The sequence below is a fragment of the Rissa tridactyla genome, chromosome 3 (genome assembly GCF_028500815.1).
Source record: "Rissa tridactyla isolate bRisTri1 chromosome 3, bRisTri1.patW.cur.20221130, whole genome shotgun sequence".
In the NCBI taxonomy this organism is placed as follows: domain Eukaryota; kingdom Metazoa; phylum Chordata; class Aves; order Charadriiformes; family Laridae; genus Rissa; species Rissa tridactyla.
In genome coordinates this window covers 3,544,089-3,571,536 of record NC_071468.1, presented here as the reverse complement: position 1 = coordinate 3,571,536, position 27,448 = coordinate 3,544,089, and the positions used below count along the sequence as shown (strand labels likewise).

Sequence of the window (27,448 nt, the reverse complement as noted above, 5' to 3'; positions counted from 1 at the left end):
CTAAGCGTTGCGCCTCTCTCACAGCTATTGCTTCTCTCTAGGAATAAGGGAGTGCATCTGTTCAAAGACCAGACCAGACCAGACCAGTGCTTAAGAGACTGAGGGTCTTTTCCCAGTAGTAAGGGAAAAGCGGTTATAAAGGCCCAACTGATGGCAGAATGAAGAAACAGGACTTGAAGGAGAGATTGCTCAGCTAACTGGCATCTTAAACCAGACACACACATGCATACATCCACAAAAACAACCCACCTAAGCAACCAGTCACTTTTATCTTTCACCTATTCAAACATCAGCTATTTCCATTCAGCGCCTTGTGAAACCAATCTATACATCAAGAACAAGAGTTAATTCTAAAATTTGTTTTCCAACCTGTAATACTGTCATAGAATAAAACAGAAACAGTGCAAGGAGAAGTAACAGGAGAACAATCATCTGTTTGATGTTAGTGCTTTATACCCTGATCCAAAACGTAATTTGTGACTAGACTCTGTTAGGCATTGGGCAGTATAAGTGATATTACATCCTATCCGGATGCACAAGTGTGACTTGTCTTGGAAAGCCAGGACTTTTTAATTGATCCTAATGCTTTTGCAATTTAGAAACTGAAGATGGTCCGCAGAGGAAATGGAGTTTCAAGCCTCCTGAGCTGCTTGCCTTCTACCTGCCTGTACGTGACCTTGAGTGGTTGACGTAACCTCTTCCTCTCCTCTTTGCAAAGCTCTGGCAAGGCATTTCTCTTTCAAACTGGATCATCATCACACTGGGGGGTGTGGTGAGGGTCGGTGGGGGGGAGGCTGTGGGTGAGATACGGGTGTAACATGAAGCAGACTTTGCTGCTGTTCCTCAGAGAGGAGGTCCATATAACAACAGCAGTACCATATCTGCTTATTAGCAGCCTCAGAGTTACTAATGAGGCACAGCACTACTAGAAGCTCAGGACGGGAAGTCCATGGATGGATCGCTTTGAAAGTCTGTATCACTACAGTTTTTGTCAGACTGTTCTGCGCGCCACACTGCAGCATCCTTCTAAAAAGCTGGCAAATACATTCTTTAATAACTGTTACTCTATACACCATGAAATTCCTTACACACCTTTCATGCTCTGGTTTAAATCCTTCCAGCATTCCCATTTTAAAAAGACACTACTTTTCAGAGATTTATAACTTAGCTGGAAAAATTTTGCTTGGGGCTGAAACTTGGTACAAGTCATAGGAATTTACCGAAAACACTCTTTTGCTTTATGAAACGCAAAGCAAAGTCAATAGAGCCGTCTTTAAGCTGCAAAACAAACCAGCAGGGAAGTGTACTACAAGGGTATGCCTTGGACAGGAACGAATGCTGCCCCAGTGCACAGGCAATGTGGAAAAACTGAACTCCTGTTCTCACTCAGACACAGTAAATAGAAAATGATGCGTAATAAACATCAGTATGTGAGCCTCGCGTTTCCGAACAGCCCTGTGAGCACAGCAGATCCAAAGTACTCATTATGGTCAATTCCATTTTACTGTTACATTTTGTAGTTTACTATTTCTCATTACAGCCTATTGTTTCACTGGAGAGTTTGTGCATGCCTATTTACATGAGAGACCACAGAGGTTCAGATTAATAATCATCATTTTTAAAAACCCTTCAAGCAGATTAATTTGATAGAAGACAAAGGCTCTGAAGTGGATATTGGCTACTCAATGGCAAGTACTTTTCAAAGTCACCAAACATGCATTCACGTCTCAAGACCTTCTTACAGCCAGAGTACCAAAGGAGATTCATTTCCCTTGAAATCTTTGATTTTTCAGGGCTTCCACTGGTGAGAAGAAACACTACAGGCAAGACAGGGGGACTGGGAGGCAGAAAATGCATACATATACACACAACATGTGGTCAACAATGAGTTAATGCTACTATTCATGCACAGTGAGGCTCAATAGGCAGCAGCTTTCACAAGGTGGCTGTGAAAGCGCTCACTAAACACAACAGGGCTCTTTCTCATCTCAGTCACGCGTTCCAGGTAATACCTGTGTATCGCTGAAGAACACCTTTCACCTGAAATGCACATCTTTTGCCAGAATTTAGCCATAGTTTATTACCGCAGCTTTCAGGTTTACAACTGAAAAGCTTTTTTCCAATTAGTCTATAGCAGACAGGTTAGCCGCTGAACATTGTGCGTGGAGAACACCTCTTCTCCTCCAAATTTATATATACAATACACTACTTTGGAAATAGCACTTAAACTAATAATTTAAACTGTTGCCTACCTGCTAGGACTTTCAGTCTGGAGACCTAAATCAGCATTAACTTGACCTCTGCATATACCTGTGGAAATTTCTTGGTAGCTTACCAAAAATAAAATAATACCTGCAATGACAAGGCAGAGGTTATGTTGCCTTTTCCTATACTAAGGAAAACATGAAACGGAGGAAACATTTTCTCAGGCAAGTCATTCAAGCTTAGCTCCCATCTATCTTCCGAACATGAATAACCTGTGTCAAGCCAATGTTTACTGCCGCAGACAAGGTCAGGTCACTGAGCTTATTAAAAACGTATTAGCTTATTATGGTAAATAAAATTTCACACGACAAGTTGCTCAGTTTTTTAGTGCTCTTTCCCTCCTTGACAGTGTTTATCACAGGTTTATAGAGATCAGGCTCACACATTTGGCTGCTGGACAGGCTGAAAGCAATGGCAAAACAGCGACACGTAAGAAGACAAGAACAGTTGTTAGACACGTTAACTGCTCCTTCTCCCTCACTCTGTTACCCCTCCAGTTGTTGCTGTGGGTGTCTTTATCACAGCCGAAATTCACAGAAAAAATATTTGAGAGCTGCGCTAAGGCTCTCAAAACAAGTTATCCTCAACAGTTCTCCTGACATTCAAACTACCTGCCTTCCTTGCCAACCACTCCTCTACTGCAGCTCGAGACTCACTATGCCCCTCTGACTCCAGATACCATTCACAGACAGACTTTTTGGGGCACTCGCTCCTCCAAGCGCAACTGAGACACAAACATCCAATGTCCTATTGTAGGAGGAAGGCTAGTAGAGGACTTGTCCTTTCTGTTTTCCTTCTGTGCAGTACAGCAGACTTACTTTCATGGTCTGAGAAAAGGAAAGCTAAGCAGAGAAAGACTATCTTTCTCTGAAACAGTCACAGGCATAGCCTGCAAGTGAAGAAAGAAATAGCAGCTGCTGAACAGCTGTGCTACCAAAGGTGAAGTGAAAACCACACTCCTCTCCTATGTGAGGCAATACAAGTGTAAAGGGTTGGGAGGCAGCGAGTGGTAAAGGGAAAGCAGATACGATTTTGAGGCAAGTCTCATGCCCTAATAAGCCAAGAAAGATGAGCGCCTTCTGCAGTGGAAGGAAGATGAGCAGGGGTACCCAAACAGAGAGCCCCGGGAGAACACGTCCAGGGCTTGACAACCCCACCAGAGACAGAGAAAAGAGGAGGGCAGGAGCCAGAAGGAAGGCGAGAAGCCAGGAGGAGGAAAGGGGAGATGGAACAAGAGATAGGGAACAGGTTGAAACACCTACGTTGCGGCTACAGAGGTGACAACGTGCAAAATAAAACAAGGGCGGCAGGAGGGAAACACGCTCGCCAAAGGAGCCAGCTCAACTCAACTCGCACCGGCCAAGCGAAGTGAGCCGGGAGAACCTTTGGAGAAAGTTTGCCCGGCGGTTTAACAACACCTTTCGGCTCGGCCCGGACCTCACACGGCGACCGCCCAGCCCGGCCGGGGACACTTATCCCCGGCCGGCCGCCAGCTCCCCCGCCGCGGGACGGCCCCGCCGCCTCGCACCTGCCCTTCCGCACGGCGCCCCGCGGGCCGGCCCGCCGCGGCTCTCCGCCGCCGCGCAGGGCAGGGCCGGCCCTGCGGCGGCCCCGACGCTTGTACCGGAGCCCTCCTGCCCGATCGATTCGCCCCGCGCGTTGCATAAGCCCCGCCGTGCCCCTGCCCCGTGTTGGGGCATGGCGAAGGGAAGAGGGGGAGGAGGTGGGGAGAAGGGGGAGCTACTCACATCGTCCCACTTGACGAATTTGATGCCTTTCTTCAGGTTGTCGGAGACGCAGACGGGCTTGAGCTGGAGAGCGTGCACCCCTGGCTGTGCCCCGGCCATTTGCACTGCATTGACGCGCTCTCCCCCGGAGCGGAGAAGCCGCGGGAGAGGCGGCCGCCTTCAGGAGGGGACGCCGGGACGCCGGAAACAATCCGGGAGAGAGGCCGGCAGCCGCGCTCCGCTCGCCCGGAGCGGGCAGGGAAGCGTCTGCCCGGGCGGGGAGGGCGAAGAGGCTTCACTGCCGCCCGAAGAGCGACCTGGCGCGGCAGCGGCCGGGGCGAGCCATGCGGCGGCACATCCTCTATATACAGCCGGCTCGCCACACACGCCCGCCCGCTCCCTCACACACACACATACGCACGCAAGGGGCACGGAACGAACGGCTCTGCCCGCTCCGGTTCCCCCTCCCTGCCCGCCCCTCCTCCTCCTCCCTCCAGCGCCAGGCTCGGCCCCCGAGGTTCCCCCGCGCCGAGGGCAGCGAGCCGCGCCGGCGGCGTTGCGGCGCCACCTAGCGGCGGCGGCCGGCGCAGCATCCACCGCGGTGCGGGGGAGGCCCCCGGCCGAGGTCCCCACGCCGAGCTCGGCTCGGCGTGGGGACCTCGGCCGGGGGCCTGCCCCCCGCAAGCTTTCTCCCCTTCCCTGACTGTATTTTTAGATCCCTACGTAGAAATGTATGTAGACATATAGGAGAAAGGAGCAATAACTGATTTAAATAAATAACCAATTGCATTTATCAAAGTCAGGTCAAAGGAGGATATGGCAAAAGCTACACCGAAAGACCGCATCGCGAGGTGAGACGAGGAATTCATGAAAAATAAAATTTACTCTCTTAAATTTGGTTTTAGAGAAACACATGTGAAATATCTCAATGTCATTTGCTGTCCTGAGTTTACTGCTGTAAGTCTACATTTTGAGAGAGGCTTCAGCCTCGAAAAATGCTTCGGTGGAATGGCACACCTAACATACTAAGAGTTAAACATAAGGGGCAGCGTTTGCAGGATTTGGGATTGAAGAAAAACTCAGCTTCACCAGAATTATATCATCCTAATTGCATTTTAAATTGGGCCAAATTATACTTTAATTATCCACAGGAGCAGGATTATTAAGTTCTATGGAAAAACTCTCCACAAAAGAAACACTGAAAATTTAACCCTGTCTTTCTGAGAAAAGCTCAGTCATTCTGAGAAAAGCACCTTTCAAATAACGCAGACAGTGGAACTCAAATCTTACCCGTGAGAGACGAGTGCCGCAAGGTGTAGTGACACTGCCTTGTGTGTGACTGTCGTGCCAAGAAACGAAACCTACTAAAGGCAGTAGTCCCCAGAGAGATCATCGTTATTTTTTTAGTCACTCATTTACTAAAAGAATTCACCTGTTAAATTAATACTTCCATGAACTCACACCCAGTGGCCACTGGAATATGTTTATATTTCATTTGATGCATTTACTAGACGTCATATGTAAATAGCGTCAGCAGTCAGATATTTCCTTTATGAGTGAGACTGATAACTTCTGTGGCACAGCCATTCAATCAGGTGACTCTTCAAGAGTGAATATAAAAATTCTGGCACACAAAACACCACCATAGCAACAAAGACAGCCTGGCAACAGCAGCTGCTGCACGAAGAGAAATTGGAACGGGAGGGGAAATCTTGTACAAAAGTCCATTTCCTGTCAAAATAATTTCATTTTTTCCCCCTTGATAGCAGCATCAAAAATGTCTTTAAAACAGTGGGAGAATAAAGATTAATGCACAGTGTTTGAAATTATGACACAGATAGTGTCTTTGTGTATATGAAATGGCCCGGTCTCTGCTACACACATTGGGAGGGACCATATTTGACTCTGGACAGATTGGCACCTATGGATCTCCACGCCGCAGGAAATAGCCCAATGTCCCCCATGCATAAGGAAGAACAAACCCCTGAGGGTTTGGGCGGAAGATGCTGCCAAACAGGATTCCTCTCCCACCGGCACCTGACACCTCCGCCATGACCCTGTGCATGTCATGGTAGGATTAATTCATTACTGTGGCAATTAGCGGAGCTCTGTGCACATGCTTTTCTCTGGGGCTGTCAGTCCCTGCCCCAGTGATGTTCCAGGACACCTATCTCCAGCTCCACCACATCCATGGGCTGGTGTCCTAGCGTGGCCTCAGCCCAGCCCCATCCCCGTGACCCTGCCATCCTGGTGCTGTGTCTGGTCCTGCTTCCCCTCACTGGGCCTGATCCTGACCCCCACCCACAGGCTGACACCCTGACCCAGACCCATGGAGGTGCCAGATGCCCTGGGCTGGGGGCTGCCCCCTCAGCCTGCCCTCTCTTTCACAGGTGGGATGGGCCCTGGCTGGAGAGGTCCTTCCCTGCTCCCCCACCAGCCCATGGGACACCCCCCGTGGCCCCCAGCATCCCGGTCCCCAGGGAGCCGCTGGCCCTTGTGACACTTCCTACCTAACCTCTACACTAAAAAAAAAAAAAAAAAAAAAAAAAAAAGACCAAACCACAAAACTATTACCAGAAGAACACTAAATTAATGCAATACTTGCAGAGTTAGAATCACAAGTCTAAAAGCCAATAGGTGGGTTTCATAGAAAATGTTAATTCACTCTTTTTTTATTTAACGTAACCTGTTCTTGCTTCCCCGTGAAGTTTATAGCGTAATACATTTTTGCAGATTGTTAAAACTGGTCCATAAAACATGTTCCAGAATGACGAAGTTAACGCTGACAGACTTCACTGTCCAGATTTGTTAAATCGCAGCTGGTGTAAACTGTCAAAGGTCCACTGACTTCAAAACTTCAAATCTGTGCATTTGTTTACACCAGTGCAATGTCTGCACCTTTCCTTTTTTTTTCTTTCCTTTTAGCTCTTAACTATTGTCCCAGCTGTATATGCAGATTAGAATCAACTGGAAAGCAGACTGTCTCACCTGCTTTTGTTTACACCCAAGTTTAGCTGTGAGTTGAACTAAAAGACAAAACCATTAAATAGGTTGCAAAGCAGAAATTGCCTCAAAAAAATCTCCAACTCTTTTGGAAACCAAAAATGATGACTTCTGGACTCTATAGCCAAATAAAGGGGACCTCTGTGTTTCATGCAAAGAGGAGACTGCCTGGTTTATGCTTTTCTTGCAGTGTCTTAAAATTACAGAAATCCTCTCATGGTTATCTTTTGGAAGCATAACGAGAGAGTCAGCATGCACTTTCTATGGATTCCCCTCCATAACTCCCACAAAACTATTACATGTATTGCTATTACTGAACAATGTTCTTCTAGGAAAAAGGAAAAAAACAGCCCTTAGCTGTATTTCCAATTACCACAATGAAGTCGCATCCCATGGAAGCTAATGAATTTAGGCCTAGGTTACAAGTTTGGTACAGTTTTAGAAGAGATTAATATATTAAAGCTAGAAACAGGATGATTTATCCTGAGATAGGATGTGCGATTAGAAGTCTGAAAAAGTGAATTCTCTTCTCAGATCTGCCCCAGTCTTCTTTCCTTACACTCAAATGAATTACTTAATCTTTCAGGCCCCTCTAGATGACTGTTGCCCATTTAGTTCCTAAAGCCAAGCAGCCTAGCATATAGATGCCCTGGATTTCTAGAGATCACCATAGCACAAGGGCTCGGTTTAAGTAGCTTAAAAATTATGGGTCTGTACACCAGCAGGTATACTTAACTTCCATTAAACTTTTATAGCATTTATAGAAAGGATTTTATAATTCTTTCAGATGGTAAAAAGTTAAGGAGAAATTTTGTGTTGAGTTCGTTGCATTGGCAATCTGACATATTTCCCAGATTTCCCAAATGCTGTTGTGTCTTTTGATTATCCTCACAAATCAAGTCAAAAAGATTTTGATGGTATACCTTACCTGGAAGTAAAGCAGTTCATTTAAAATTTTATGTCTTGCTATAATCCACTAACATTTTTCTCTATTCTCTTTTCATACATACTCTTATAATACGCTATTCTGAATCATCACAGACTTCTCCTTCCCATTCTGGCTATTTTACAGAACTTGCAGTTGAAAGGGCGAAATTCCACAACTGACAAAACATTAGTCACAAAGCAACAGAACACCATTTACACAGTTGAAAACAGTTGCTCTAACTATATTTCTAAGGCTTGGAGCAATTGTGTTGTGATGTAAATCTTGAGCAACAATATCTCTTAGAATGAATTGTAACAGTGGCAAAAAAATAACTCCCAGTTACATTTCATAGAAGCTGATTTAAATTTAATTTAGTTCTTAACATTGCTAATCTAAAAAAAAAAGTCACTAATAACATGTCTAATGGAAAAAAGGACTAGTTAGTCTCCTACAATCCACTAGCAGCCTAACTACAACTCCCAAAGTCAGACTAACTAAGGACAACAATGTCCTCCATGACTGTAAAGCTCAATCTGAGCCAAATAAGCTGAAAACTATTATGGCATGTCCAAACTTTTATGCTGCCTAATCACTAATAATTTTACTATGGGTTTTTCAAGATGTAGCGCGTTCTCTTGAAAAAAATAGAGCGCCGTTCACCAGGAACTAACAGTAGCTGCTGCAGTAGTCTAGGATTTAGGTAAAAGCTATGAAGCTACACACACAGGTTCAAAGAATGGTTCCGTTGATGTCTTGTACTGTAAATCTGTGGAAAGGAAAAGCACTAACAGGTAAAGCACTTGGCTGTCTGGGAGGCAAACTGCTCTAACAGGATGCCTGCTGAGCAATCAGAAACAACATTTACGAACCTCCCAACCAGAAGACATTGTTAGAAGCATAAAGACATTGTCAGAGAAAGGTAGGAGGTTAAATGGAGGAGTTAAAATGCCTTTTTAAAGAAGACCACAGGCTACATCTTGGTATTTAGGAGCAAAGCATAGCTAGCAAGAAGAGGAGAGGAAGAAACAGCCAATGTCTGTCTATTCCATAGCAGTACAAGATCACCAACACACAGTGCTGGTCACCTTACTCCTATTTTCTCCTCACATTTTTTATCAGACATTAAGTTCCACAATACCCAAAGTCTGCTTGGTCCAGGACTAATAGGTCAAACTGAAGGGCCCATCACATTACAATTTAAGTCATTCCATCAGCTTTGGTGGGAGTTCAAACTGGCCCTTCGAAAGCAAATAACATAAAGTATCTTGCAATTATCTTTTTATGAGATTATGCAACAGTTTTGATGAAACAGCTGATGATTAATTCAGGATTCAACATTCATTTTCGCAGTCGTCTTGTAAATATATAAAAGGTCATGACATATAATTTCAAATAAGGAAGAGCAATTATTGTAAAGAAATCTCAGGTTTCAGAGCAGCCAGCAGATACAGGACTGCGAGCAAAACAAAGCTAAAAGTGAACACCACAGACTAAAATAAAGAATACCTCTTGACTTCTCTAAACGCAGTGAGATTTGCAGTAGCCATAGGGAATATCTGGCACACGCACCAATTTGAATTAATATTCCCACCATCAGTGTTGCCAGTATTTCATAGATCATCTGCAAGCAGACTGTGTGCCTACAAAATTAATCTGAATGTAAATGCCAATTAAAGAAACTATTATTTTTTTTTATTCAACAGAACCACCAAGAACAATAGACAACTTGCTTTTACAGTGCCAAGAATATGTTAAATTATTTACAATCTTGTAATACACCAAGAATTCAACCATAAGTTGAATTTTGCACATACATATTATTAGTTGTTTGGACAGGGGCTGTTTATTACTATTTAAATCAGCGACACAGACAAAGAGAGGAAGTGTACTCAGAGTGAGTATTATCACTCCCTTAAGAGACCACAATCTTACAAAAAGTCTTAGACAAGCTGAGAACTGAGTCCAGATTTCCAAGAAACCTAATCAAATACTGTTTCTCTGCTCTCCTACATGCCTCACAGAACTGATAAAAACCCAGATGTTTTAGAAGTGATGCAATAGCAAAAATTAACAGAGCAGTATAGGGTGGGGAAAGGGATCTTGTGATTAACATTGTATAAACAGCAATCGATGGTTAGCATTTAATATTATTTGGTACCAAGTTTGTCAATAAAATTCTAACCATTGATACTATTCACAGCTAACATAATAGGAGTTGTCCTTGAAGAAGTATTTGAATTAAAGCACAGCTGACTTGCAGACTAGTTCAGGGAAAGCATATAAAAGAAAGCAGAGGAGAAATAGAAACTTGACTTCAGCTTGGCATTTTTAACAAAGTCACCAAAAATCCGGTAATGTGAGCTCATCACCACAAAGCCAGAGCAGTGTCAGTCCTGCTTCAAGAGACCTTCAAATCCAAGTACCTGATCATACACAGTACTAATCTTCCTTGGCATTTCACTAATTTCCATTGAGCTGTAAATACTGATTTCTTCCAGGGATCAGTCCACAAAAGGTGATTTTCACAGACAGAAATGGGACATGGGTACTAAATAGGCCCTTACAAAGGGGACTGCATCTATTTAAAAATCCAGAATTTTATATGCAGATTAATGATAGGCATTTATTTTTGATAGGAGATGCAAAACGCTAAACATACAACTGTATTTGCACAAAGGTAGGCTCTATATTCTGTGAAGCAGGCATTCCAGAGTCAGATCTCCTGGCTTCTTTCCTTTCTCTACCACTATTCATCAGTAAAAACCTTCCTCCTATCTCACATTACTGGTCCGAAAAAATTGACATGGGTATTACCTGATAAGCGTCTTGCAAGCTGTATTAAGTATCTAATTGCACCATAGAATGCTGCTGAAGAAATGCTAGCTTTATTGTAGAAAAATATAAAACACAGTAGGCAACAGAAAACGCAATGCAACCTGCGAAGACAACAAACTGTGAATCTCAAAATGGTATTGCGGTGATTGGAGAGGAATGTTCATGGACAGATGCAGTAGTTCTTTTTTGTAGCATATTTAACAACATGCATTTCAGACTGCTGTATAGAAAGGTTAGTTACGTTAACAGGTAATACAAAACACGATCAGAGTTTTTTAATGTTGTGGCAACACACATACAGAAGGGGAGAGGTCTCATTAAATGGAGGCAATAAAATAATAAAACTTGCAGTGTGTGCTTGAAGTCTGGAAAAAAATCAGAACAAAGATCTGTAGAAACAGTTTCACAGAGCACCCTGAACATTTACGGTTACTGAAAGACTAGCGAGTTCAAAGCAAACTGCAAAGACACAAAAATGACTGATTTCTATATAGCCCCTAGCAGGATAGTCCAAAAGTGCTCTAACATACCATCACTTACAGGTAGGAAATGGCTTACTTCTGATATGCCATGGAGGTGCCATGGTCTTCTTGCTTTCTTTCCTGAACTGTTTTGGAAGATAACAGATCTCCACACCGGTAAAGTTGAAAAGGCTGATCGGCTTTGAAATCTTCCAGTCTTATTTGGTGGGTGAATCGTTGTTCCTCAGTGCTGTACCAGCCTGAGGTATTTCTTATTCACATTTCCTGCCAGACGGCATTTTGCCTCCCTGGGTGGGTATGGCGTTTGAGAAGCTTTAGGGAATGCCGGTTTGCAGGCACTGTGTACAGTGGGCTGGGAGGGCTGGGCAGCAAATTGCCACTGTGATCCCATGCTCATTCCTGGCAAGATGCTGCATGCACATATTGCTACTTATATTAAACCATTAAAGCGTTATGCGTGGAAGATGGCATATGGCTATACCTTCATGGAGAGCTAGATCTCTTGCTGCAATTCTTTTTTCTTAATTTTCTAACTGAAATTATTTGAAACACAAATTTTCCATGGAAGAATACATATTTTCCTCTCTGCAACACTTAATCCTCAAGCCCAATTACAGCTCCTTTTGCTAGCCTCTTAAAACTCATTTCTGCCCTTAAAGAGCCAGCCTGCTAGACTGCAGCATGGATCGCAGCATGGATCACAGCATAAATCACAGCTGAGAGCAGATTATAGCCATCACTTTCCAAATGAAACAAAATCCATCAGTTCTTCATTTCCCTCCTGTCTTTAGGAGGCAGCAATCAACCCTTGCCACAGCCACCTATTACCTGTGGCCTGCACCTATCACCCCTCAGGACCTACTGGAAAAAAATGGAATTTATATGTGGCCATGCTCTAGACATAGTGGGGAGGTGCTGGGATTAGTTGCCTTCTCACTATGCAATAGTCTGCTGCACTCAGCTCTGTTCTGCTCCACTTCACCTGTGCTTGTGCCTAAAAAAAGCAATTGATCTGAAGCCATGCGTGCAGCAGGCTAAGACTATCCATGTATGTCAAATATTAGCCTGAGGATCAGAAGGTGTGTCTGGCTGAAGCACGTGGCAAATCTGCAAGAGACACAAGATGCATCTTCTTCAGGATTCTGGATGTTGCAGTCCCAAAATACAAGTGAGGTTTGGTGGCTGGAGAAACGAATTGACTTTGCCTTTTGGTACTTCGAGCTGAGAGATGGAGAACAAGGCTACTCCCACAGTCACCAGGAGGTAGTGTTTTAATTATACCAAGGCACAACTGTTACGTTTTCAAAGTTTATGCTGTATTCCCAAATAAAGGTTTTCTTGTTTGACAAATCAAGTTAAAGTTTGAGTGAGGGGATGCCTGTTAAGATAACCGGGGAATGTATTTGGAGATATTTGACATTTTGGCAAAAGTGGAAGATTCATACTTGGGGAGCACATACTACATATAATAGCTATTTGAATTTTGCCTGTACTGCTTCCAACAGTTTAGCTTCAAGAGGCTTTTCTGCATAACTTTTTTTTGAAATGTCTCAAAGCTTAAAAAATGGATGAGTTAGATTTTTGCTTGAATATATAAAGTTGTGTACTCTAATGAAGAGTCTTAACCTCTGTGGAAGACTTCCTTCTTTCTAAGAGCCACAGCCCACCTCTAATGGTAGCATTTCTGTGCTCTGAGAAAAGGCTATTAGGAAGATACTGCCTTACAGTGCTATAAAAATGAGTTAAAAGCCATTTTGCTGCTAGGTATTTTATATCTACAGCTACTCAGAAAGAAACCTGTCGTCTCTGTTATAAATTTGAGAGAGGGAAACATGTACAACACATCTTTATAGGTAGAAAATGAAAAAGGAAAGGATGTTTTATGTATAATATATAATACCACTGACAGTTTTCAGTATATGAAAATACTATTAAATATTTAAAGGGATATTATGTGTCCCTTAATACCAAATGATGCAAGATCAGCTGTGCATGAAAAATAATGACATTATCAAAGTGAACTGTATCTACTGAAGATATTGTGTAACTGTAATAGAGTTGCTGCACTTATGTCTTCAGAGATATTTTCATTCTAACTTCCTGATCTTGGGTGTTTAGTTGTCTGCAATAAACACCCTTTGCGTGATGTTTCTCTGCCTTTCCTGAAGTTAGACTTTCAGAAATGGGCGTGCTACATGCATAGAGATCATTTTGGTCTCTAGTGGATTTGTTATACTGCATTACTTAATCGATGATGACTCTCTAGGGCTAACTAGGTTTGACACAGTGGCAAACAGGGGTGCTTTGTTTGTGCCATGGCATACAAATTAGTTTCCCCAGATACACTAAGAAATTACTACATTACATTCCTGATCATTTCCCATGGCATTAGTATTCATTCTTGATTAGCTCTGCTTGCTTTACCTGCATCACACATTTGAGTCAAAGATTTGTTTCATATTTGAGGTAAGCAACTTCGTGGATAGAAAAATATTAGTGAGGTGTCTCCAAGATATACTTGCACTCCCCCTCCATTTGTTATTTAAAAGCCAACAGTGATAGCCCACATAGAACAAAACAAAGCTACCAAGTTTCTGGTAGCTGCATATGGAGTGCTGCCAGAACCTCTGAAGGAAGTTGTATAGTATCCCTACACCTCCATCTCCCTGTCCACAAATCAGTCAGCAAGAGAAAACGTTATGTTCTTCTGTGGCAACTGGTATAAGCCGCCACAGTAGATAGAAAGTCGTTTAGATATTCACAGATAAAGGAGAGGTTGCATTTTGAAGCCCTTACCCTCTACAAGCTAAGCTTAAACTGCCCCAAAGGCACTCTAAACCATCCTGGCTGGCTGTGCCAAAACAGCTCTGGTGCACCTCTAAAATACACCCAGCTGACACTGCTGTACCAAAACCTAGAGATAGGTCTTAAAGATGTGCCTGATTTATCAACAAAGTCAAACCTATTCTGAAGCATGGAAGTAGTCACCCAATGAAGACAATTCACGGGTTTACTAGCCTTTAACTAGCGTTAAATAGCCTAGTGATTAAGGAACACAGTGATCTTCAAATCCTTGTGCAATAAAACACCCTAGTATTTGTCTAAATTCAGGAATTTGCATGTTATAAACATAGCTACCATGGTTTGTGATCCGTTAGTGAACTATTTTATATAAAACACTGTAATAGCTTTGTGAATTACACTCACTATTTAACACTTTCTAACTGCAGTATTTTGGCAGTGATTTGCTTGTTCTAAGTGTTCAGCAGAGAACAATTTTTTTGCAGTCAGTAATTGCAACAGCTCAAATAATTCTAGCCTTTTAGTATCGATTTTAAGAGAACTTTATGAGGAGTTACATATGAATATTCAAGAAGTATTGTATTACAAATATAACTGGTGGAGTACAATATATCAGATTAAAAGAGAAAGATCATTACAGTGTAATTCTAAAATACGGCAATAATAATTCCTTTTATATTTCAGAAGTAAGGCTCCTAGCACTGGCACTTGGATTTAAATCAAACTTATTCTCAAACAATCAACGTCTCTGTAGTGCAATTCCAGCATATATTATTTTTAGCTTGCACTTATAATACATGTTTGCTTTACTCCAGGTTTAGCCTTGATGATTTTCATAAATCAGTTAGCCTTTCCACTGAAAGCTTCCTTAATAACAACAAAATCAGAAGCTAATGTGTATTTGTTGTGGATAACTTGCCAGTCAACAGGCATTTACAGTAGACAAGTCTTTTACATAGGAGAACTGTGTGGTGCGAAAGAAAAGATGGATAACAAGAACTCAAGAGATTGTTTCCATTAACAGAACAAGTTCCTCCACTGCTTAATCAGGCCTTATCCCAAGTTTTGTGGCTTCATGTGACAAAGTCCTGACAAATTTATTCTTTTGAGAAGCACGGGAAAAGTGCAAAAATAGTGTTTGTAGAGCCAGAACTTGTGCAAAAGGACCAACTTCAGAATAGAAGCTTCTGCAGCTTGCAAGATTATGAGAAGATGGCAAGAGCAGAACCCCAAAGGGATACTGAAAGAACTGACTATAAAAATGTATAGTAAAAGCATGCTTAGTAAAGGCCTGCTGACATATGTACAGCACATAGAGCCTTCAAAATTTCATACAGGGAGGAAAGCAAGAGGTGAGAGTATGAGCATTTACCACAAGTCTTCTCCCAGTTATATTTTAGATCTTTCTCCATGAAAATTAATTTGCCACTTAGAAGTAAACCAAGATCCTCATGTGATATGAACTGGTACAAAGCAACCAAGCAACACTAATTCATAACCCTCAGGATCCAGAAAAAATCTAGCTCATTTTAGTCAATAAAAGTTAATATTCTTACAGACAGAATAGTCCCAATGATCACACAAAAACAACTTCTGAGACAAAACATGACAGTTAAAAAAAGGCAGAATCTGAGACTTAACATTTATGGCAATAATTTAGAAAAATGATAAACAATTGTGATCGACACATGAATTATAAATAGAAACACCATCCGTTATTGGGACAAGGACAGTAGAAGGACTGCAATGCTATTATGTCAAATTCTAGCCCATCTTTTATTCATTTACTACATTTGGAAGAACAACACACACTAAAGAGTATGTAATTATCTAAGGGATAATTTGTGTGATATCCTAAAGCTATAAACTTATATATGAACAGAGAGAAAAGAAGATATCTATGTTGATAAACAGTTTTATTCAGAACATTTGATAACTGATATTGCTTTTTCAAAGAGATGTCATAAAAGATGACAAATAAAAAAAGCACGATATGCCTCACAAGGATCCGTGCTTGCATGGAATATCAAGACATTAGGCAGTGGCTAATCCTATAAAATACTGTTGCTGTTTAATGTCGTTTATCCGAACAATATGAACAACTGGCAAAGGAACATAAGCATGATTACAGATATTCCTGTTCTAGTCAGCTATTAAGAATACTAATTTTATTCCTTACTTTACATGTTTATGCTGACATGAATAAGCAATGCATTCTAATATACCACTGATTTAACCTTTCTTCTTCTTTAGCAAATACACCTAAGGCGTAATTACAAATAAACATTTAAAATTTGTTTAGAGTATAAGCAGTGTTTAAGTGTATAAATAAATGATTAAAATGGTTAATGTTTCTTTACATTAGATACTTCTGGACTTATCATATCACAAGAAGTAAAATAAAACTCAATTTCCTAATCCATTTTAATGTAATTGAAGGAGACAGAAAATTTTCCTCTAAAATTTGTTCACATGGCATGGTTTAAATTAGCACAAAATCTGCTGCAACTACTGTAAGACAGCTAAAAATAATGATCTGCCTGCATGTAGCTAAGTGGGATTAAGTAAGCACTGGACCGGATCTGCACATGCTCTGTGCCTGTAATTGAATCAAGACTTTCACAAGACCTCTGATATCCAGTTAGGGATTTGCTAAGACATCCACATCTTCATGAACGCTCAAAGCTGAAATGTCCATTAGAAAACGCGGCCGGGTAAGTAACTACCTAGGACTATATGGAGAAATTTGGCCCCAATTTGGATGCTGAGCTGTTCTTTGAATATGGAGCTCAATAAACTATTCGACATCTCTGATTTAACGTCCTGTCCACCTCAAGGATGGGAGCAAGTAGCTATATTTCAATTTAAATTAGCTTTAAAGCTCTTTGGGTTCTAGAATACTTTTTCTGACTTTCACATTCCAGTGGCTGTGTTTTCAGTAGTAACACAACAGAAAACCACAATACAGTACTCACACACATGCCAACATACACACAGCCCCCCGAGGTGGGGTCCCCTACTTGCTGTGCTCTGTACTGACAGTGCCCTACCTTGATGCAGGCTACTCCTGGTGTCCACCGCAGAGGGTGCTTGGCCAGGCCCAGATGGGGAGGTCTTGATGCCACAAGAAAACTTCTGGCAGTGCCAAACCCAGTTCTGGCAGCTACTGTTTCTGCTTCGAGATCTCTTCCCCATTGTTGCAAGTTTTTATGCTTTTTTAAATACTACTTTTCAAGCAGATGTCTTCTTTATTTTAGAAGTCTATTGAAAATTCTGACTGATGGTTGTCTTCCACTTTCATGTGAGTTGTTTTGGACAAATGTACTCACAGCTCTCTTGCGAAGCCCAGTCACACACCCTGTCTATAAGCTGCTTCTCCTACCTTGGTAGGTGGTGTTATCCAGGCTGTTTGCCATGGGTAGGCTGAGCCAGCACACTGCGTTCTTTTAGTTTTTGTGGATACAGACATTTCCAACTAAACCTGAATTAGTTGAGGTGACTTTTACTAGAGACAAGAACAGGTGAAGTCATTATGGTTGGTTAGTTTCTTTTTTTTGATAAAAAGCTAAAGATTTTGCTCAGTGACCTTTCTTTGTAGCTCAGTGTTTTGAAGTGCTAAGAACCACCATACTTAATAGGAGGTTTATTACACCACAAAGTTATGATGCCTCCTGCATCCATGTGGTGTTTCAATATCTAAGGATCTGTTACTGGTTCTGACAGCAGGATTGGAGCTTTTCTTTCTTTTCTATAGAGTATCTAGTGACCATTTTAAGGTTTGACAGTCTTTTTGTTCCACAGGTATGTAAAGCTGAGAATCCAGGAAACTGTCTTCCCTTGCAGGCATGCTCCAGTTCTTTCCCCTCCTCCCACCTTTATTTTATCTACTAAAATGAACGTACACCTTATTCTCAGAACGCTTGCTCCTCGCACAAAAGTGCATGAAAAATGATGGGAATGCTAAGTGGCATCTGAGATAATCTTTGAATAAGATTGAGCCTGAAAGCTCTTCAGAAGTTCAGACTTACTCTTCTAGGAAAAGAATATGAAATATGTCAGCCCAAGCTACCCTGACCACTCATTTATGCTAATGGACTTTGATGGGAACTTCTCTCATCAACAATTTTTAATGCTTCTTCAGAGTGTTTCAGATTCTTAATAGGCCTAATAGTGTGGGGAACTAAAAGACATCCAGACAAATTATGCTTTCACAGTAAGATTATACTGTCATTCTCTCATTGTTATAACTTTAAAACAGTACTTAGGTTTAGAGTGACCTCAAATGCACATCAGATCCTAAGCCATTTTGAGATCCATTTAGCTTTCATTATAACTTGGTTTATTCTGCAGACACAACTTATTCTAAAACCTAACCTGCAAGGAAACAGGAATTGGACTTTAATGTGAATATGAATAGCCACAGCAACATTGACTAGAATAAAAAGCATTTATGAAAAGGCATTGATCCTTTAAAACAGCCAATGTCCTGCAAGGATGAAGAAGAGACTGTCACAAAATGTTGAGATAGATCCCAATATAGTTGGCTTATGCTGTCCCATACTTTCAGAGGAGGAAAACTACCCCTTTGTAGGATTCTTAAAATGCACAAAGCAGCACATTGGTGAAGACAAATTCAACAGATGTAAACTGCACTCTTCCTGGAGTATGGCCAGAACTTTCAACTTACTCTGTGTCTCTGAGCAAAGACCAAACAACAGCTATGCAGGGATTACTATTTCAATTTACCTAAGACCATACCAGGCCAGAGCAAACAAATTGTCAAGCTAAACAAAGCGCCATCTATCCGCTTGGGATAGTATTTCTACCTTTCTTTATTGGGTTGTTTTGGTTTTTTTATTATTGCAGAAGTTGGGGATGAGATTTGTTCTGATTTGTGTTTCTTCTAGGGCTTTTTTGGGGTTGTTTTTTGGTTTGTTTGTTTGTTTTGTTGTTTTTTTTTTTTTTTTTTGCATCTTCCTCTGGAGTACTTGCCTATTGCTTTGTATTGGGTATAAAATAAGAGCATCCCAATTTTCCCAAGATACATAGACTTAAAAGTGAAATACAGACTCTAAGAGAGACTTCCTGAATAGGTCTTTTCTCACAATTTCAGAGACAAAAAAGGAGGAGGAAAGTTAAGAGAAGCAGGCACAAATGATATTATAACACATACCAATGTTTAAAAATAAGTAGAAGCCATGAGAGAAACAGAAAATAACAACGTATATAATCACTTAAAAAGCAACAATAAGGTCAGAAGAATCCATGCAAATCAAGACCTCTCAGCCAGAGATTTTTTTTAATTAAAAAAATCAAATGCCAAACGAAACCCCTGAAGGAAAACCAACTTTCTGCTTCTTGAAGGCACAAAGATATTGGGAGGAAAAACCCCCCAAACAATCGGGCAGTTATGGAAAGCTCCGCAAAAGAAGCAGATACAATATTATAAAAAGGACAGGCTCTCTATTCCTCTCATACCTCTATTCCTGCAACCTTGGTCATGCAAAGAATAGATGGATCCAAGATAGATGCATATGTGCAAATTTTGAAATGCAGAAATGCTAAGAAAGGAACCCATGACAGTTTGTTGTACACAGCAGCAGAACCTTACCAGGCTGGCATTTGGCAGCTAATTCATTTAAACAGACAGAATCACTACGTGCTGACACACAAATGTTATGGATCAATACATGCTAATGGGGAGAAGGTTTGAATTCAGAACACTCAGGAAAGAGCCCCTTTTTAATACCCAGATTTGCAAACCGTGAAAAAACAACAATAAAACAGTATGCTTATCTATCACATACATACTAGCACATTGAAATTCTTCATAAGGATGCAAAACCTAGCATTAAATACTGTTCCAGCCTGATTAACAGAAGCCACAAAGTAACTCAGGTTGTATGTGTAACGCAGAGACCATAACTAAGGGCTAGATGCCACTTAATTTATTGTGTCTGGTGTTTCTTACTGGTTGGCTCTAGTGCTTCACAGCAGCTTGGGAAACACTGGGATTTAGATATGGGTTAAATCAGCCAAATCTGTGCCATCAGGTCTAATCACATTCATTCAATTCTACATTACACTGAAAATAGACCCTGCAGCATTGAAATAGCAAATGAAAATACCAGTTGCAAGTGCAATCAGCCAGTGGAATCACACAGAAAGAGGAAGAAGTCAGAGATTTTTATACCCGTGCCAGTTCAGAGCCTACAGCATGGCTATTTTAAGAAATGTGTTGTTTTCAATTAAAAAGCTTTTGAGCGTTTTCAAAAAGGACACCCTACCCACTCCCTCACAAAGGCAGGTCTGCTGGTGGCAAGGGAAAAGAAAGCAGACATCTAGGATCTTCGTCTAAAGCTGTTCTCTTTCAATTCTGTAGTATAGAGCTACAAGTTTCTTCATTAAAACCGTAACTGTTTTTTTCCCCACAAAAGAGAAGAGAAACTGGCTTTATAAGAGGTGCATTCCTACAGTCATAGGTAATTAGCAAACAGAAAACTGTCAGAAGACTTTGGCAAGCCCAGGCAATAATGACTCACAACAACAATTTTTTGAGCCAAGAAACTTTTCCTATACCTCTTCAGTCCCTCCTTTCTGTTACATTCAGAGTGGCTTTCAACTTTTCACTTGGTCACCTGCAATTCCTTGTCTTGTGTGTTTGAGGTGTACAAAAGTCAACCGAGTGGGGTAAATTTTTAAAGAACAAATAAAACTCCACCCCCCTGGCAGCTGTGAGTCCTTGCCAAGCAACAGCAGGATGTTCTCAGTGTAAGACCTGATGATAGGATGCTTACGTTTGATATTTATTTGCTCACCTCTGTCATCAAATTGTAATATCCAGGGAGTCAAGCCCTCAAATAAGCCAGAACACTCTTGGATTCTACCAAGCCAGTCCTTGTTTTAGCAACTCTTTATTGGAGATAAGGGAAGTGACATGGCCTATTCAATTGATGACCAGACAAATAGTAAGTAATTTGAGGTTTAATTCTAGCTTTGGTATTAACTTTGCAAAATCACTTAACTTCTTGTAATTGTAATTCACATTTGTGATAACAATTGTGCTCTATAGATATGCAAGAGTTAATTAGTTATAATTCCCCTTGAAAAAATGTAAAGTGCTACATAAGTGCTAAATACCATAAATTTTTCCAATAATAAATTGGCATAATTCCTAGACCTGATTACAACTTGTCCAAACCCCATGCATTATGCATATGTACACAAAAAGGTACATCATCCATTATATATGACCTTGAGCAGCCTAGAGAAAGGATATTAGCCTAAGTAATCCACTAAGTATTTTGCACTCTCTAAAATGATCCAGAATTAATAGATTGTAAAATACGTATCTTCATTCTCTCCTACCCTTGCTTGCAGTTAGTATGGTAATAAAAGTTGTTTCTTTAATATAGTATGAATTATGAGAGGTTCACATGCAACACAACTAAATTGGCATTCATTCAGTTTGGACAAAACACAAAAATAGTGAAGGAGTTACATTGCTGTTCTGATTATATTACAAGGAACTTGTACTTAAATACTATATAGCAATGCAGCTTGACAGCCTCGTAAGAGTTAACGGATTACAACATCCCTATAAAAGGGTATCATCCCCAAAAGAAAAGGATGAATTAAATTAATTGCACAAGATGAAATAAGGGCCAGACTGAGCTAGAAAACATGGTCAGTCTCTTAAGTTGTTGGTTAGCAGTCACACCGCCAGCTCTGTCTTATCAAAGGATTTCCTTTCTGATATATCTATTGTTTTATCTTGTTATTTGTCAAGAATGACAGCCTCCAGAATGGTCACATGGAGATACATAACTCTGAAGGAAGTAGCTATTAGTAGTAAAAAAGCAGACAATGTAGCAGAAGAGAGATAAAGGAGACAAAACACACCAGACTGAATTTGCAACAGAAACATACATGTTTGTGGGAAGCAACCCCTAACAGTGTAAGCTCCCTGGATTGTCAACACCAATCAAAAGCAATCTTGGAAGAGAAGGAGCATAGTCTTGGAATCCCTGATTTTATTTCACTTGCACGAAAACAAGAAAACCTAGCGCCTCAATCATGCACAGTAACTTTTGTGTTTATAATGGCAGACAATGGGGACTTTAGCTCTGGGAGGGACTCTTAGTTTCTAAAATAAGACCCTAGACATTTGTGGAGCCACACAACAGGTATGTTTCCTCAGCCAACTTAAATTTCTCTTCTTCGGTAGCCAGCACTGTTAGTTAATTTAGGGGGAGATTTTCCTGACTCAGCTTCAGCTCTGGGCTTGCTTCAATGACTGATAATGCTTTAGATCTCTCACCCCCACTAGCTGTAACAAAGAGTCCAAGGTGACAGAAGATTCTTGTCATCTTTACCACTGCAACTCAACATATCATGAATTTTAGGGAGCAAGTAATTCTGAGTCCCTGAGAAAGAAAAACAGGACATAGGAATCCTCCTCCCAACCTTACACTCCCATATCCCCATACACACTACCTGAGCTTGTAAACATAAGAGAACAGCAAAAAGCTTCTTGCCCGTTTGCTGTCCTGTTAGCAGAAGTGGGTTGGAAACGAAACTGCATTCCTCCTACTTTTTTCTGCTTGTTAGTCCCCACCTCTGAGTTTGTTACTGTAATTAACAGCTGCTACATGCTTAGACTGAAGGTGTTAAACCTTAAAAGCAGGAAGTAATTGATTTAGGCATATCTGTCTCAGGCTCTTTCTAAATTACAGCTGGACTGTTGCAACTTGCAAACTGTCCTCAAACTGCAGCTCTTAAACCTTCACCTGAGTTGTCAATGCATTTGGCAAAGCAAGTGTCACTCCAACCCAACTCGTACACTCAGAAAAGAACGTTTATCCTGTTAGTGTTGTGCCAAATGCCCAGAACACCTTCTGCAGACAGGAACACAACCTTTCCCACCTTCTTCTGGCAATACATTGTACTTTGACCTGGACGCTCTTGCTTGGCGTGAAGGCAATTAATGCTTTATGACTATTTGGTCCTTGGTCTCTCTGAGGATTCTCAAAGATGTCAGGTACTGCCAACTACACAGCTCTTCTGAGATATGCCACTTGCCAGCTAAGAGAATGGACTTGATTCTCACTATTTTTAAGAAAGACTATCAAGTAATACTTTAATTTGCTTAAAGCTTGCATCTCAGTTCAAACCAGAGCTAAGAGAAGGCACTGGAGAACTCTCCTCAGTGTGTTTGTAACTCTGAGTCACTCTGAACTCTGCATCAGAACTGCTTATAAAACCCAGCTTTATTAACATGCATCTGGTGAGAACTTGGCAGACAACTTTGCCCAGTGGCAAAAAAAAAATAATATCTATTTAATCCTTGGAACATTTGCAGTCTCCAGACAGCCGACGAAATGAATACTTATCTGCTTTTCCTGAATATGCATTTTGTTGGTGATTTCCAAAGGGTTAAGGGCTAGATCTAATTGCTAATAAAGTTGCATAAAATATTCTCAATGGCATTAATGGGAATTGTTTCAGGCTCCAAATCAGTTAAACCAGTTTTTAATTAAACAATATTTAATAAATAACATCTAAAACAACTGAGCTGCTATCTTAAGGCTTACTAAGGAAAAAATAGTCTTAAAATTATTTTTCTTGCACACTCTCTGGCTTGAACATAGAGGAGGTTGGACTGAGCTTTTGTAGTAGAATAAAGCATTTATCTTACTGAGATCAACCTTGCTGCAATAACTTTGATTTCAATTGAGTTATGCCAGGATTGCAGCAGATCAGAATATTTGAATATTATATAGTACGCTGAGCTGATCGAAATGTAATAGTGTGAGAGGCTCCTCCTTACATACAAGCATTCATGTTAGTACACTTTCAAATCCAGCAAGTTGAGACTTTTAAGCTCTTGGAGCTGGGACTGTTTGTTCTCTGTTTGCGCAGCGCCTAGCAGAGTGCAGTTCCAATACACAAACAGGGCTGACGGGTATTCCAGTAATACAAACTATAAGTGATTTACTTACGTTTCACATGTCTTCATGTCACAAAACAGATGCTTCTTCTGTCATGTGCAAAGGGTTGTATGTAATACACTTTGACTAAACAAGTGTGAAAGGCATCAAAGACCTACCTAACAAACCATATGGCAGATTTATGTACAAAGTAGTGTACTTTCAGAGTTACTGCCTGAGAACAGGCTCGTCAAACAATTGCGTGGTCCACAAACACACAATTGTCCTAATATGGTGGAAAGCGTAGATAAAACGCGTCCAGACTCCAGTACCCTTGCTGACTCCCACTACCTTACTCCACCGCAGACCCACTGAAATCAGCTATTCAGCATACCCAATAACTATATCACCAGCCAGTCATTAAGTGTGCTAATTAAGATATCAACACATAAACTATCTTAATCCACTTGCCCTGGTCATACCTACTTGTATCACTTATGAGTCACTGCCATTCACAGCTCCACTCCAACAATCCCTGAAGGAAATGGGATTGTTACGTTGGAAGCCAACCTGCTGCCCAGGCCACGTGAGCTGCCACCATTGACTGGGACCCACTCAGAGCTCTCAGAAGTGATGAATGTCCTTGTGACAATATTTCACTTAAAATTTGTCAACTAAGGCATATGTCTTTTTAACAATGTCATGCAAATGATCTGAAAGGGGTCCTAACAACCACCAAAAGAAATTAGCAAGAGAATCCTATTCACACCACAGAAGCAGTATGAAACTTCCTTTTCACCTATAATATGTTTTTCCTTCTAGTAAATGGTTTATTTAGTACTGTAAGACACAGAAAATTCAATTCAAAAGCTTTATTCAACCATGCTAAGTTTTTGTTAGTGCAACTAAAACAATTATTTGTATACATTAAATACTAGAAAAGGAAAATTCTGCAGACCTAGTGCATATACTTCTGGATTGAGGACTGCTCTGCACCAAGTGCAAGGAGCAAGCGTGCAGCGAGTTACAAGCACAGTAGAACCCCAGGGATTTTCTTCCTTTTTATTTTCTGCCTATTTGCACAGGCTCTTGATGTCACAGCCTAGAGCATCTCTCTTCCCTTCCACGGACTGACTTCCCAACTGACCTTGGATGGTCACCCCACAGAGATGCCTGATGTCCTGGGCCAGAGGCCACCCCCTAGCCTGCCCTGCTCCCTTCACTGGGGGCACTGGGGCAGACCCTGACTTGCAAGGAATGCCCAGGAATCCCTCAAAGCTCCTGGTTCCCTGGCCAACTATCAGCCCACACTGCACCCTGATACTCAGTATTTAACAATGGTATGTCAACTTATTTTAAGTACTAGGAAATTCACAATTCTTAAATCTCTCAAAAATAAGCTGAAAGCAAGAGAACTAAAAAGCACCCAATATGGACTTGCATAATTTCCTAAGGAGCAGGGGCATGTGTCTTTTTTAATTGATATTTTAAACTTCAAGACTGAATCAGTAACCCAATTACAACTCTTAGAATCTTTATAATTTAATTTGAAGAATTCAAAATTATTTCTTATCACTAAGAAAAATCTGGAGGCTGGGATTTATTGTTTCCAGTTGAAACCTAGTTTGATTTGCAGATAAACCATGACATCCATTCCATCGACCATCCTAACTGCAGGCAGAAGCAGTTATATTCTAGAGGAAACCATCTTTATATCAGCTTTAGTTGCAAGCAGCCGATCTAAAATAGCACGGTCTTTTTACTGTGACAGGGTTATAGCAGAGGTTTCAGAATGGACAAGACATTAATGGGGCCATTTCTGCTTGCCTTGCTAACAGAAAAACAGTTACTACTCAAGGTGTATTCTGCATGGGGGAAAAAAAAGTCAAGCAGTTCTTTACCCAATGCCAATAGTACTTTTTTTCCTGCCCACAGATTTAGGCAGTTAGCTTGCGACCTTCTCAAATGATTTCTACACCTAGAAAGCATAGCAGACATTCAGGTCTCTCCTATCACAGACTAGCTGGTAAAGCACAATAAAAAGGAAGGCTTGACAGTGGAAAGCATCACAGAAGCTGCAGGCTTTGTAAATAGTGTCTCACTAAGGGACTGCCTATCACTGCTGGAACACACTTTCATTCACTTTGGAAACTGAAGTGCTTATTCCACATCTTGCAGTGAACGTATGATGAAGTTTGATTCTAATGTAACATCCACTGAAGCTCATGGAAAGGTCTTCATGCGTTTCAACAAGTGCTGAATCTACACTTCTGTCACCTCCACACTCAGCCTGTTAGAGACAGATCTGAACAAGCGCTTCTGGGCGAGAACTGTGCTAGGAAAGTCACCATGAATGACAGAAGAGGAATGCAAATGTCTCCGTTTCTGGGCCTTCATCACACCAACCGCACACAAGCCTTGGGATTGTCCTGGGTGCAATATCTAAGCACTGGGTAAGGGACAACCAGTGCTCCTAGAAACAGGCCAAGATGACCCCAAGAGATAAACATTAACACTTTGAAATACATCAGGCAGCAATCATGGGTGTACATACAGAAAAGTTTGACTTCATATGTAGAAGACATCACAGTAATTCAATAGTGGCATGACAGAGAAATGAAAAATAGGGGCCTCAACACAAGCAAAGACACCAATATTTTTCAAGGCAACACGTGCACTGAATGCTCATTAAAAAGGGAGAAAAAACAATTTGTCAGATCTCATGGTAATCTGGAAGCACCTTCAGATTGGATATCTTTGAGAAAAAAGCATTAAAAATATTTGAGACAGTCCTCAGAGCATGCACCACGAACTATAGTGATAACTCCATTTCAGAGTTTTTATTAGCTGTTACATGTGCTACATCTTGGGAATTCTTTTGATTCCAAAATAGATGATGTTCAAATAAAATGTAGATAACCATTAATCCAAGTACTTCAGATTCATACTTTATAGTAGTCAATGAATAATCTTATGTTAGGATAGCTACATATACATTTTTCACAGAATATACTTCAAGTTGTTCTAGAACAAGCTTTCTCCCCCTCCCAAAAACACATATGGAAGATAAGGAATTTTACAGAAAGTCTCTGAAGAACAATCTTTTTTCTTTTCAATGAGTTTGAGGTCTTAAATCAGATGAAAATTGATTGCATGCAAATGTGTGATGCAACTCCAAAATTCAGCCCAGCCTCCTTGTATACGGCTGCAGCTGATTTTTGTCCCTTTCCAGGTAGTCAGGAAATTAGTTTGAAGCCTGCCGCTAATACTTCCATTGGGATTTCAGGATTTGAAGTTAGCAACTGAACACATCTTTGAGGCTTGATATATATCAGGCAGGGGGCTTGAATCACTGAAGTGATTAACTTTGTCCATCAAAGCAGCCCTAAGTCTTCACACTGAGCTTTTAAACTTGTGGAATGGAGAATCAAAATAGAGTGAAATACTTAACACATAGAAATAATTAGTAATACACTG

At 40.9% G+C, this 27,448-nt stretch overlaps 1 protein-coding gene across 3 annotated transcripts in view; it reads right to left on the bottom strand.

Annotated features, from left to right (window-relative positions):
• Window positions 1–4,450, bottom strand: part of PLCB1 (phospholipase C beta 1) — a 398,108-nt gene extending 393,658 nt beyond the window's left edge. For all 3 annotated transcript variants that reach the window (XM_054197179.1, XM_054197181.1, XM_054197182.1), the window contains exon 1: window positions 4,014–4,450. In XM_054197179.1, the coding sequence (XP_054053154.1) occupies window positions 4,014–4,112 (99 nt within the window). In that variant the 5' untranslated portion in view covers window positions 4,113–4,450. The remainder of the gene's footprint in view (window positions 1–4,013) is intronic.
• Between the last annotated feature and the right edge of the window lie 22,998 nt (window positions 4,451–27,448).